The 13146-nt window shown below is 36.5% G+C and overlaps 1 protein-coding gene across 1 annotated transcript in view; it reads right to left on the reverse strand.

Annotated features, from left to right (window-relative positions):
* Window positions 1-13146, reverse strand: part of LYST (lysosomal trafficking regulator) — a 69452-nt gene that overhangs the window by 15031 nt on the left and 41275 nt on the right. Inside the window, exons 26-40 of the mRNA XM_075708503.1 lie at window positions 12899-13065; window positions 12254-12406; window positions 10646-10837; window positions 9820-9998; window positions 8451-8657; window positions 6949-7125; window positions 6377-6453; window positions 5229-5417; window positions 4352-4497; window positions 4177-4273; window positions 3458-3519; window positions 3033-3088; window positions 1846-1998; window positions 1267-1511; window positions 436-502 (exon numbers count right to left, since the gene is read on the reverse strand). Coding sequence (XP_075564618.1) covers window positions 436-502; window positions 1267-1511; window positions 1846-1998; window positions 3033-3088; window positions 3458-3519; window positions 4177-4273; window positions 4352-4497; window positions 5229-5417; window positions 6377-6453; window positions 6949-7125; window positions 8451-8657; window positions 9820-9998; window positions 10646-10837; window positions 12254-12406; window positions 12899-13065 — 2167 coding nt within the window. The remainder of the gene's footprint in view (window positions 1-435; window positions 503-1266; window positions 1512-1845; window positions 1999-3032; window positions 3089-3457; window positions 3520-4176; window positions 4274-4351; window positions 4498-5228; window positions 5418-6376; window positions 6454-6948; window positions 7126-8450; window positions 8658-9819; window positions 9999-10645; window positions 10838-12253; window positions 12407-12898; window positions 13066-13146) is intronic.

The raw sequence follows: 13146 nt of genomic DNA on the forward strand, positions 1-13146 counted from the left end.
CATAGCAGAACCTGTTAAAACAGAGTACTTGAGGGAAAACAGCTTTTCTGTTATCAAACAGAAAGAATAGCTACAAGTTCCACTCAAGTAATTTTCAAATAAACAGCAGTAAGTTATCTTCCTGATCTTTAGGAATCTTTAAATATATGTATAGTCATGTGTAAGAAGCTATCAGTTTAACCTCCTCAGCAGTATCAGATGGAAAGACTAAACTGATTCATGATTTCAGGTATAGGAACAGACAAACACAGGTTTCCAAGCATGTCATAAAACAATTCCCAGGAAAGGTAGCATACTGGAAATGAGAATTCCATAGACATAAAATACTGGATTTGCAGTTTCTTTTCCCTATCAATATATGTTAAAAAAAATTTAAAGCCTCCATATTATTTATACACGGGAAAAAGGCAAGCAGCAAAAGTTATCCAAAATTACCTTATAAGTATCCACATAACGATCCTCTTTTTCTTTAGACTGCACAGCTATTGGTTTGACCAGATTTCTGTAACAGAAGTAGTACTGATATCTTGTCATTTTTATAAAAAATTTTTATTAAAAAAAATTATAAAATTCACACCATTTAATAATGCATTATTAAGAATAACGCCTTTAGTATCATGAAAAGCACAAGCAAAACTTAATAGCACTTTACAAGAGAGATCAGCAAATAAAAAGGCCACTTTTAGTTAGTGCTAAAGGCAAACTCAGATCCACAGGCTACCCCATAGCACGGTAACAGGCAAGCAAACCCTAACTGCCTCTGTCAAATCAGCAGCATCGTATAATGGCAAAGACTTTGTGCACACAAATGTTGAATGAGCTTAACAGAAATTTATTAGGGTGGGATAATTTACCTGGATCTATTCACAATTAAGACTATGATTTTGTAACTGGCCAAATAATTTACAATATTATTTTCTTTTCTGTTTAATTTTCACTAATTGGCCTGAAAGTCTTTAATCACATGAATTTAAGCATACAGCTTTTATTCAAATCTGCAGACTATCCATATCATATTAAGACAGTATATAAGTCCAATGGATAGCACCCTTTGAATATAGACACTCATAATACTATGCATTTTATTTAAATGTCTGAGGTGAAGCAGCCACTTATTGTAAAAAGACGAAGTTATTATGGACAAGGCTTGTCCCTGAACAGTTCCATTCACATATGTGTGCAGTTTAGTACAATGAAGTTAAAAAGCTATACTGGACAACCAGTTCAGGTATTTGGAAATAACCAGTTCCAAACATTTCATATTACCTATATACCGATGGATCATTTAGGTCCAGCGTTTCATTGGTGTAGTCAGAAAGTATAAAAGGAAATACTGGATATTGCATGAGATCATTGAAGGAACGGCCCGCATGTTTGTTTAAATGAGTCAGATATTCAAAGTTAGTAATCTGTCCTGTGCACCACAGGTGGGTCAAAGCAGTAATGTTTCCATATTCCAAAAGGTTAGGCAAATTGTTAGTTAAGATGTTGTGGTACACATCATCACGGACCTAGAAGAAAACACCATAGATTTAATTATATATTTTAAAAAGCTTCAAGCTACCAAGACTTAGTAAGTTTCTCTCATTTTACAAGTTTCTGCTGTAATGGAATAATGTTTTAGTAATGCTAAGATTCTTTACTGTCTTAATACATCAGAGATGTGTTTTACAACATGATTGTGTTTGTCAAGAAGTCTAGCTGAGCAAAGTTTTTTCAAACGTATTAAACAGAATTTAATTAGTCCATGCAACAGGTCTCCTTAAAAACTAATGCATGAATGTACGTGATACGAAGACACAGCAAAATGCTTTGCAATATTATTATCCATCAGTGCCACATTACCTTTGTATTATCAAAAGCCAAGAGTAAAGTTCTGCCATTTGTTAGAAATATTTCCACAGCATTGTCTCTTAACTGCCACCAGCGCTTATGAACTTCCTTAATTTCCTCATAGGTCCAAGAAAATGATGCTGGTTCAGTTTCTCCATGAAAACTCTGCAAAATTTGCAATTGAAAAGGTTATTTTAAATAGTATATTTTTCCAAACAAGAAACCCTCCAATAGGGCCAGTTTATAACCATACAGCATATCATAAGGCAAACTTTAATTTTGCTGTGATGCTTTAAGACATTGTTGTGATTTTCTTCATATGTTTCCTACCCTCCACTCTCCTCGGGGCAGTGGGCAGAACACCATGCATGCTCCTCAGCTGCTCCAGTTCCCTATCCAACACTAGCACACAATGCCATACTTTCACTGGCTCTTAAGCTAAAATATTGAACCGCCAACCAGGGCGAGCAAAGCTTTGCCACGAATCACAATTCTGACTGCTCTGTGAAGGACAAAGCAGCAAACCAGCTGGTAACATCTTAAACCACAGCAGTTTTGTGCTTAGCAGATGCAAGGAAGAGCTCCCTGAAAATAGTTTAAGACTTTCAGCAGTATAACCCATATCTTGATTGTTTTTTTTAAATGTCTGTTAGATGTATAAACTTTAATACATCAGAGCCTTTATATATCAGAAGGATTAGGTCAGTTCCTGTTTCTTCCATGAAACAGTCCTCTCTTGTATAGGATAAGGGGGGAGCTAGAACATCCTATATAATGGAAAATTCAAGAATCAGATGCTGTAGCATACAGCACAATTAATACACTTGTGAGCTTCTGTACTTCCTAGTGCTCCAGCTTCCAGTAAGGCAAGTTATCTCAGGTGCAGACCAAAGCAAGCTCTGTGCACTTATGCTGATGAACTCAGAGCAACAGACAGCAAGGTGCAGAAGCCTCCCCACATCACCCTCTCCTCACTCCCCGCCAGCCTCAGGCCCACATCTTTCCTATTTTCTGCTTTCTCCACCGATTCCGCAGCCGGGGCAACAGAAGCAACACTGAACCCAAACTAATCAGTTTGGCTAGCATTGTCCAGAGACCTCTAACTCTAGTACACCAGAAATCTCAGTGACAGTGGACAAAAGCTACTCACGGTCATAGCTCAGAAAAATTAAAGCTGGACAGTGTGTTCTAATACTTACCGAATTTTCAATTGTATCTGAAGCATTGTCTTCAACGAAATACATACCACATTTTCCTGCAGGAAAACATAGTTACAAAAAGGTACATGATATTACTATTTGTATAATGCATCTTAATGTTATATGAACAGTGTACAGGTGTTAAGAATACTAAGAATAGTACCTGGGCAAGACAGTACTTGACAGAAATAGAATTTAGCATTCCACATCTTTGAGCACATGGTCTGCAACTGTAAAAACTTAACTACAGTCCAAATAGCACTCAAATGAACAGTAGGGAAGAAAGCCAAACCTGATCTATAAAGTATATAATACAAAAGAATTCAGGCCACATCTCTCATTTAAAAAAAAAATCAGCCAAGTTTATCTATACAGCAGAATCTTAGACAAAAAGGATATTTATGAGGACTGAAAATTCTACTTACCTAACAACAATTCACCAGCAGTCTCTCTAGAAGGTGCTACGCTTACACATCTTCGATTAACTCTGAAATATTTAAAACGTATTATTGTTTATGGATTTATGCACCTTTCGGCACATACCTAAAACTAACAGGCTCAAAGGCTACAGTTGAAGAAAGGACTTCAACACTATGACTCTAATGGTTCAGATTACAAGGAGGGAAAGAAAACAGAACCTCAACTTTCTAGACTTGCACATTAGCATATTTGTGTTTATTTCTTTGTGCATTCTCTGCCTGTAATAGGTGGTAAGTTGACACAACTGCAGAGTTGAGTAACACAATGGTAAAAGCAGAGAGGATGAAAACACAATTTGCTTTTAAACACTGATGGAAAGACCTACCCGATCTAGTCTTAGATATGCAAGTGATAAATAAGTAAAGAAATCCCATCAGGTTATCCCACACAAGTCCCATCCCCATAGCACACCAGATAGTATTTGCTTTTACTGGTTTTTGAAGTCATGAGATAGACTGTTTTAAGACGCAGAAAATGTACATGTTGGTAACACTAATCTTTTGCTTACAAGTATAACAAAAACACTATTTTTGACATTTCTCTCATCTCACTTGATTTTTTTTTTTTTTTTTTTTAATGTTTATTTAGACAAAAGAGTGAGGAGGACTGTTTCTTTGGAATGGGAGAGGGTGGGAGAGGGAGGTAAGTGTTACCTAAACCTTACCTTATATGTTCACTTGCAGCTTTGTCCTTTACAGTAGAAGAGTGAGAAGAATGTGTTTTGTCTTCAAATAGGTAAGATAACGGAGTTTTTATCACACCTATAAAAAGACCCACAAATAATAAGGCACTAGTAGTCATTACAATTCAGATATGCTCCTGGAAGATGTTATAATTACCTTCCTGTTTCTGCCTGTCTGGGAGAAGGTACTTGTTTGGAATAGTTAGGTAGCACCTCTGCAAGCGGCGCCTCTCTCTGTTTGGGCCCTCTGTTGGATCCAGTTGCCAAGAAGTTGGGTAATAGACTGGGTCATACCAGAGTGCTCTGAAAAAACCAAAACATGTTAGAGTTTGGCAGCAGAGGCAGTATATATGCTTACTCATTCTGTCTTTCTTTCAACAGTAGAAAGGCAGAAGTTTCACAGTAGTACACTGGGCAAATTATTTCTGAAAAAGCCTCAAAAGACCAAATTCTGTAGTTGATTTTCATGAGCTATCCCACTGACTACTTATGAGCTACTACTGTAAGACTATTCTTGAAGTTACTAATTCTGATGAAAATAGCAATACAATGTGTCCCATATTGTATTTTGAAAACTCAGCTGCTGCAAACATGATAGAATACTAGTTCTGCAGTGGCAAAAATACCACTGTTTGGTTTCTTGTCAAGACTTAACCTCTTTTGCTCTATGCAGATTAGCAAACAAAGTATCTGGATGCTAGTGTCAATAACATTACCCTGTTTTGTTACTCCATCAGTGTAAGGCAAAATATTGAAACTTTACAACATTCTTCATTCTGTTAGGCACAGCAAAATGTATCTGACAAAAAACCTGTCTAAATGGCATAGAAATACTACTTGGCTACTCAGCCTAAAAAAATAGGAGACTAAATCAAGTCTTTTACAAGTCTTTAACCATCAGATGACTAGCAAAAGTAATTAATTCTAATTTTAATATCATCTACATTTCATGTGCCTCTAAAGTAGAATAAGAAGCACACGTCAGGCATTGAGTCTCACTCTTGGTTTTTCACCGAGATGAGAGAACAACTTACCGATCATGGGTAAGCTGCTGAACAAGTTCCTGCCAATGTCTGCTGGCACTTAGCTCTGCTTTATACATCCCCCTGATGTGCTGGATTACTTTCTTCCTTTCCATTCCTTGTGACAGAGACACAGCTTGTGTGATGTCTCCAGCTATTTTAGAAATGTCTTTAGATTTTGTATCCAGACGTTGAAAGAGACTGAGGAAGAACAGTTGTGTTTTAAAATGTCACATAAAACACACTGAAAAGGGAAGGCAAGACATCAAAACCCCTTATAAAATACAATCAGTTTGGCAGTAGATATCCATAGTTCTCGTTACAGCAGATGCAGAGCAACTTAGCCTACATAATTTTCACAAGAATCACGAATACCTTCTGCTTCTTAGCCTTCAAAAAAGCTACTACTTGCAGCCAAAGACAAGCCAAGCCAAGCAGATCAGTGGCTATATATTAGCACATTTCACTAATTAATGTATGCTCATTACAATAAAAATCTGAAGAACAGTAATTTACCACTGCTCACGTCTCTTAAGTTATTCAGCATAGTAAAGTCTTATCGCTTATCTGGACAGACTTGACTAAGCTGACCTTTACAGCTACTACAGTTGCCTACATTGAAGCATGTTGTGTGTGCATCCCAGATCCGATTTTTATGGCAGAGCCTGAAATGTAAATTAATGGAAAGAAGCCTCTTAATCTACCACAAGCTACCTAAATTTACATTACGCCAAGTAGCAGCAGTCTATGTAGCTCACAAAAGTGTTTCAAACACTATGCTGAATATAATGATATTTTATTCATTGAAGGTCAGGGTTAGTTGCAGGGACATTTGCCTTACATTTAATTGCACAGATCACAGCAACAGGAGAGGTGATTGGGCAGATACAACAGCTGTAAAACTAGGGGTGAAATGCCAAATGTGCAAAAAACAATTCAGTATTCTGAAGTTCACACAATGCCATTTATTATACAACCTATCAAAATGCATATACCTACAATCAAGCTGTTTTTATAATGGTAAAATAAAAACCTGAAAGCTAGCAGTGCTGTTAATTTGAAAAAACGTCTATAATAATCATATAGGCAACTTGGCAATCGGGTGTGCTGAACAGAGAACATTCTTAGAGTTATTGCAGCCCCTTTTAGAAGGCACTTACTTTTGCCGATTATTAGCCATTGTCTTCTCCCAGGCAGCTTTGTTTACACCTTCTTCCATCTCATATTTCTTCTGATCCTGAACAGAAGTTTTAGACATTACTTTTTTTTTTGAAGATGGATGAAATAAGGAAACAGAGGCTAAAGGATATGCCAATTTAAAAATGGAAGCCTGACAAAACTGTTCAACTGATATCTTCACAGCATTTAAAACCATCAAGACTTCATTTCAGTTACTGCAGTTTTATTATATTTAGATATAATTTTATATTTTTTCGCACGGAACCCTAAAAATTATTTTTCCTGACAGTGAGAGATACTAGTAGCTTATTATGAACTCTCACTTTTGCCTGGGTTAAGTAATATGCTTAACCAAGAAGCATTAACATGTGAGCTTGCTGTGAAGCATTGAGTATATGTGACAGAAATAGTCAGAACCCAAAAAGAACCCCCAAAAGCATCAGCCATGCACCAAGCAAACAAAACAGCTGTCTGCAGTAAAACTCGTGACCCCATAAAACAGACAATTGTCTCAAATATACCTAGTTTCTGAAATAAGCTTTTATTCACAAACCTCTTTCAAAGCTTTTATTAGATCTGGTTTTGGTCGTGGGCTCAGGGGAATGCATTTATAGCCACAGCTTTTTAATGTATTCACAAAGTCTCCTGCTGCTCTTTGTTCTTCTTTGGTCATTTCACCGCTGTGATTGTGCATTAACTCATATAAATAGAGCACTAATTTAGGTCCATGCTAAAAGATGAAAAGAAGGGAAGAGGGGAAAAAGAGATGCATGGTCATTCTCATTTCCACCATACAACACCAAGCAATTTTTTCTTCCAACTTCATTCCCTTTTTTAGTCAGCTTAGACAGGTTTCTTCTACTGATTTTTCTGTGATTTAAAGAAAATGGCTGCTTTAATGTTTGAAGACAAACTCTTACAAAACTAGAAGGAACATGCTGAATTTAATCTTCCACATGATAAAAACTTCCCCAGCATCTTGTGACTTTTCAAATGGCTTACAGGAAAGCTAAGTTTCTTTTCCAAATACTCAGCTCCTGCAGCCTTGTTTATACTTCAGGAAATAGGTGCCAGACACTCCTAATTTCACATGCCAAGACTGCTACACCTTGAGTAACGGAACTAGAGCTGACATAATGAAGTTAAGGAGACACAGGCCACAAATGCGCTCAACATGACACTCCTCCAAAGAAGCCACTGCTTATATATCAGCTCTTTTCTTACTGGCGAAAGCGTTAATTTAATTATGTACACATGGTCAGAAGTGTGTAAGTGTCATAGGTTTATCTAGTAAGTACTTTCTCTCCTTAGTATACAGTGACTCAAACTGTGGCATGTGTTACATCAGGAACTGCAAGAATGAAATAAATGAAGATCTCAAACAGCAACATTCCTACGTAACTCCTGATCATGGCTCTAAGAAATGCTTTCTCTCAAGCTTGCACTAACAGAGTACAATCAAAAAAGCTTTTTCCTGACAAACCCAGAAAAGCAAGGAGAAACTTTTCAGCTATTTGAGTTACGAACATGGAATACACAATCCCACTTTAAGAATTAATAAAGGCTGAATAAGAAAAGATAGAGTACTGCTTTGATTGAGGACTGACTACCTCTTAAAATCTAGGGGCAGTCAGTTCTTCCAAGTTTCAGGAAGTCTGCAGTTAAGAGTTCCAAGGCAAGGGTACTTCCTTCATTAATTTGCTTTTTCAGGGTACCTTAACTTCAAGCATCCTCAGTAAAATTCTTCATGTTAAAGCTAGTACCACCTTTTGTTTCTGCACAACAGGAGATATGTGATGTTTGATATGCTACAGACTTAATATACCCAGATGTAATCCTATCTTGCCTCTTACAAAACTATCTACCCTCAGGATAATATCGCAATTGCAGAGGTACACACAGGCATTTTGTATGACATGGCTTTGTCATTACACTAAACGTTGCTAAAGCACCAGTGAACAACTTTAGCCACATACAGTTCTAAATAATGGTAAAATTTAAACAAAAAGTTGAATACAGGTTTTACAAACTTCTCTCAAACACTCTTGAGCTTACTTGTAAAGTTGGGCTAAGACAGTCACGCATAATCTCTTGATAGTTTACTTCATGTACCATCTCCAAAGCCTGCTTTCTCTCTTGCAGCGGCCTTGCTGGAGACAAGTTGTGCACAAGAAGCCTGCCAAGTTGTGTACGGAACGTGTCCTTACATGACAAGAGGATTCTCTTCCACTGCTGCTTTGGCGTGTTCATTCTGCTGGTGGCCTAAGTAAGAAAGACAATTTTTTAATATTACAGGATTAGGGCTTCCTTTTACCAAGTTTTTCATGTTACAAAACAAACACAGTTAATATGATCAAAATGTAAGACAATAAAGATTTCTCTACCAAAATAGTGTTTAATTTTAGATTACTGATTATTATGGGTTAAAAGGATTTCTACTAAAAATGAAAGAAGTGTTTGTTCCTTCAATAAAATAAGCATTTCTCTCTGTCTGCCAATATTAGGAATGCAACTCCTAGCTAAACTGGATATTCAGTTAGAGGGACTATGAAACAGTCCAAAAAGTGAAAATTGTGATGTAGAGAGTTAAAAAAAAAAAGGGAGGGGGTGTTTGCTTATTTTAATGAATAGCCTTTCTATGTTAACCACTAGTTTCTGAATGGATTACCTAAAAGATTAGCAACTAGGCATTGGATTGAGGTGCTTGTGCTCACAAAAAGAAACCTGCCATCTTTGAAAAGTACTATGCATGGCATGATGGAAGGATAACAGACCTAACAAACTTAATTTTCCAGAGCTAGAAAGAAAATTAGGTTGGGCTACTTTTTTTATAAAGATGACCTAAGGGAAATAAAGAGGCAAGAAGCAGTAAGTTAAGTTTTCCAATAACACCATTTCAAATTACCCAACTGAAACCTGATGACCTTGGAAAGGCTGACAAACTAACACCTGTACGGTAGAAAAGACAACTCTCAGCCCTTTGGCAACAATTGGAAAAAGGAGAAAGTTCCCCTTCCCCCCCAGTTACATCACCAACTCTAAAATATATTATAGACACAAATTGCTCAGAAACTCTCCATCTGTGGATGCACAGCAGATCTTGTTTTATAGGCTCCAGCAAACTTAAACCTTGAGATTTAAGAGACAAAGCAGAATTGTGGACTACAGACATCTACTTCACCTTTGTGTGCTTGCTCAAGAAACAGAATCTTGCTAAATGTTAAGGTAAAAATTAGAACAGATGCATTTATTATTTTACAACTGCAGAGTAACTGGGAAGCTAAACAGAGCTTTTAATACTACAGCTGAATTGAGAGAGGCAGTAAGAAAAGCATTTATGGACAAAAGCCTTTATGCATACAAAGTTCCTAATAAAGGAACCTTGTGAAATATACTTTAATGTGGACAACATTTAACTACTTACAATGGATACTTTGATTCCTTCCACCAATATTTTGAACATTTCTTTAAGAAAAGGATTTGTTCTGTTAGGCAGTTCTTGCTGGCTTTCCTCTTCAGGGGCTTCCAGCTGGGATGCTGAAAGTCTGCTTTGACTTGTGGTATCTGTTATACCCAGTACATCAAGGCACTCTTCAGTAAATGCTTAAAATTTAAGAGGCACATAATGATCAGTACCATCTCAAGCAAGACAATCTTTTGATCCTTTAGTTGGCATTAAATCAAATATTGCCTTTACCACTATACTTACCATACTGTTTTTATTTTAAATATCAAAAAGTATTCCTTATTTCAATTCCCTTATGAACAAATTTATTCATGATTTACAGTTAATCACAGAGCCATTAAATTACTTGTCCCACATGTTAAACTCTTTCTTTTGCTTCTGTGGAATTTGAACTAGCCCCCAAAGTCATCAAATCTTGCTAATAAGTGTAGCCATTTCATAGAAACATGCAAACTGATGCATTTTAAGAGAGCAGATGCTCCCCCCTTTGGCAGAGTTAAATCTTCAGGCAATAATTCAGGCAGTTAACACGTGAATGGACTAACATAGAATTAAAATAACTTGTTCAGTTCATTCAGATAAAAACTTTATCCAGATTGTCAGTTACATAATACTGTGAGACAAACCACTGAGAGGATGATGTTTTATGGTTACATCCATTAAACTAGCATCAACAGTATTACCTTCCTCTCAAACACTTCAACACTCCAAAAACAAGAATCCCTTTTTCATATAGCACTACATTGGCTCTGTCAAAACAGAAATGAACAGAAAGAAATCCTACCTAAATACACGAGCCTGTTAACAGCTAGAACAGTTAGCCTCTGTAACCTTTGTACAAACTCAGTCTCCGTGGCTTGGATAGGATTTTCTTGCCTCATTCTCCGCTGCATCATCATGTTGAATTCCTCACTTGCTAGTGAACGCATTTTCATCAGCAGAGCATCAGACTGAGCAAGTGAAAACTTTCTGGAGCCTTTAAGTAGAGAAGCGTTAATAGCATCCTACTAAAATGCACAGAAAATTAATCACTGGGCAACTGCTGTCATCCGAAGAGTTCACATCATTTAAGGAAACAAAACATTTGAAATACATTATTATTGAAGGCAACGTAAATGTCATTTGGGTGTTTGTGTCTCTTAAAAGCTTTTCTGTGATACCATGAAATGAGTTAGTCTCAAGATGAGATTTATTGTACAACTTGCATATTTTTGTGTAAAGCAGATTCTAAAAAAAGTTACTTTTATTCCTGTTTTTACTGTATGATTAGGATCAAGAATTAAAAATTAATGCTACAACAAAAAAATATTGCATATTGGAAACTAGCTTTATTAGCACAAATGAGGAATCAGTTATATTAACAGCTTATAAACACACACATTTTGTACCATACCCATTGCCACTAATTTTGACAGAAGTACTTTCTCTAACTTGTAAGAGTATTCCTTAAAATTTTCTTGAAATGAACTGATGGGCCTTGACTGTACTTGCTTAGTTCAGAAATAACTATATTTTTTAATTTATTTTTAGTGCCTTACCAGATTCACTAATATAAAAATATTTTCACTGTATTTACTAGGCTGATGGAGAAAGGCCTCAAAGCTGACCATATCAAGAGAAACATTCTGATAGTAGACAGAGAAAAATAGGGGTTTGGTTTTTTTTGTTTTTTTTTTTTTTAAGAACTCAAATACATGTCAGGTTTTTAAATTTTATCTTCTACAAAGTCTTAAATGCAGCTTCATTTATATGAGAGGTACACAAAATCCATTTCCAGCCAGAAGACTCCAAAGCCTTTACAGAATGATTCACAAGCTACCAAATACAGAGAAAGTATTACTGCTAGAGCTAGAACTGCACAAACGTTTTAAAAGCTCAGCCACAGTGGAATCAAGGAATCTTGCATTCCCAACTATTAATTTGGAGTGTCAGGTATTTACTTCAGGATGATCACTAATAAAAGTTGTGCAACAATGCAATCCCCACATCATAGCTGTGTTAAAGTTACAAGCTCTAACTCTCTTTTGGTATTTCCTTACTGTGAAGTTGGCTATTAAAACCATTACGAATTACTTTAAAAATGTCTTTACTATGCAACTTACAAATTGAAGAGAATCCCAAAAGAAGGTAATATCTGGCTTTAGTCACTGCAGTGAGAATAAGGTGACTGAGGTTTCATGTTCATACCCCACTCCCTCCTCCTAATACAAAAAACCCACAAGTTCAAAATGGGTACAGGCTACACTATTCTAAAATATATATATATAGATTTATAAAGCCAATCCACAGAAAAAGCAGAGCAATAGGACTCATTTGTTGTATCACTGAAATTACAGTTTGAAAGTAATACATACAGGAGAAAGTACAAGAATACTACACTTTTGCTACTCACCAGCAATGCCTTTACGCTTTTGAAACATTGCACGATATGGTGTAGATGGTGATGGGACTGAACTTGCCTGCTCCTGAGCATCTTGGTTTGCTGTAGTTTTTATTAATTCAATAGCTGCTTGAAGAACTCTTAACTGCAGAACAACTGCCATATCTACAAAGATAAGCATACAAAGGACACACAACATTCTTTACCTGTCTTCAAGAATTTTTACCATATGTTTGTAAAAAAGTAAAGGGACACAGCAAAATGTGTCAAGAGCTGTAAAACACTTGATTCCGTGGAAGTCACATAGAATGTCACCTCACTATTCCAGATACAGACAGTACAAATGAGTTCTCATGGAGAAGCCATTGAATTTGATTGAAATAAGCTAAATGAAACTGTACAGAATATTTCCATTTGAATACCCTAAATGAACTTTTACAGTCACTGTTTGTTCAGATTAGCAGTACACAATTCTTTACCACAAGGCAGGCTCCTGAGGAAAACTACTGCTTTGAGAACCACTTAGAAGAGAAAGAAGATCCATCACCAGAAAACTCCCCCTTCTCCCTCAGCAGGAATATTAATTTAAACAAAAATCAATGGGGAAAGGATTTACTTCTCCAGTCCCGTGACCCCAAAAATAAGCAGATAACTTACTTTGCATCCTTGCATTTTTACTATTTTGAAGATGACCCAGCAGCACAATGAGGTCTTCAACAACACGAAAATATTGAGAACCTGAGGAGCTGCAGGCATGAATTGCAACTGCTACCAGCAGCTGTTGTATATCGCATGCAAGTAACTTGTAGTCATTCAAGGGAATGCTGCAAACAAAGTTGGAGTTACCAGAAACGTGACAATTCTAGTAGATTGTAACCCATAACAAGACCCATTACTATTCCCCT

The sequence above is a fragment of the Pelecanus crispus genome, chromosome 3 (assembly GCF_030463565.1).
Source record: "Pelecanus crispus isolate bPelCri1 chromosome 3, bPelCri1.pri, whole genome shotgun sequence".
NCBI lineage: Eukaryota > Metazoa > Chordata > Aves > Pelecaniformes > Pelecanidae > Pelecanus > Pelecanus crispus.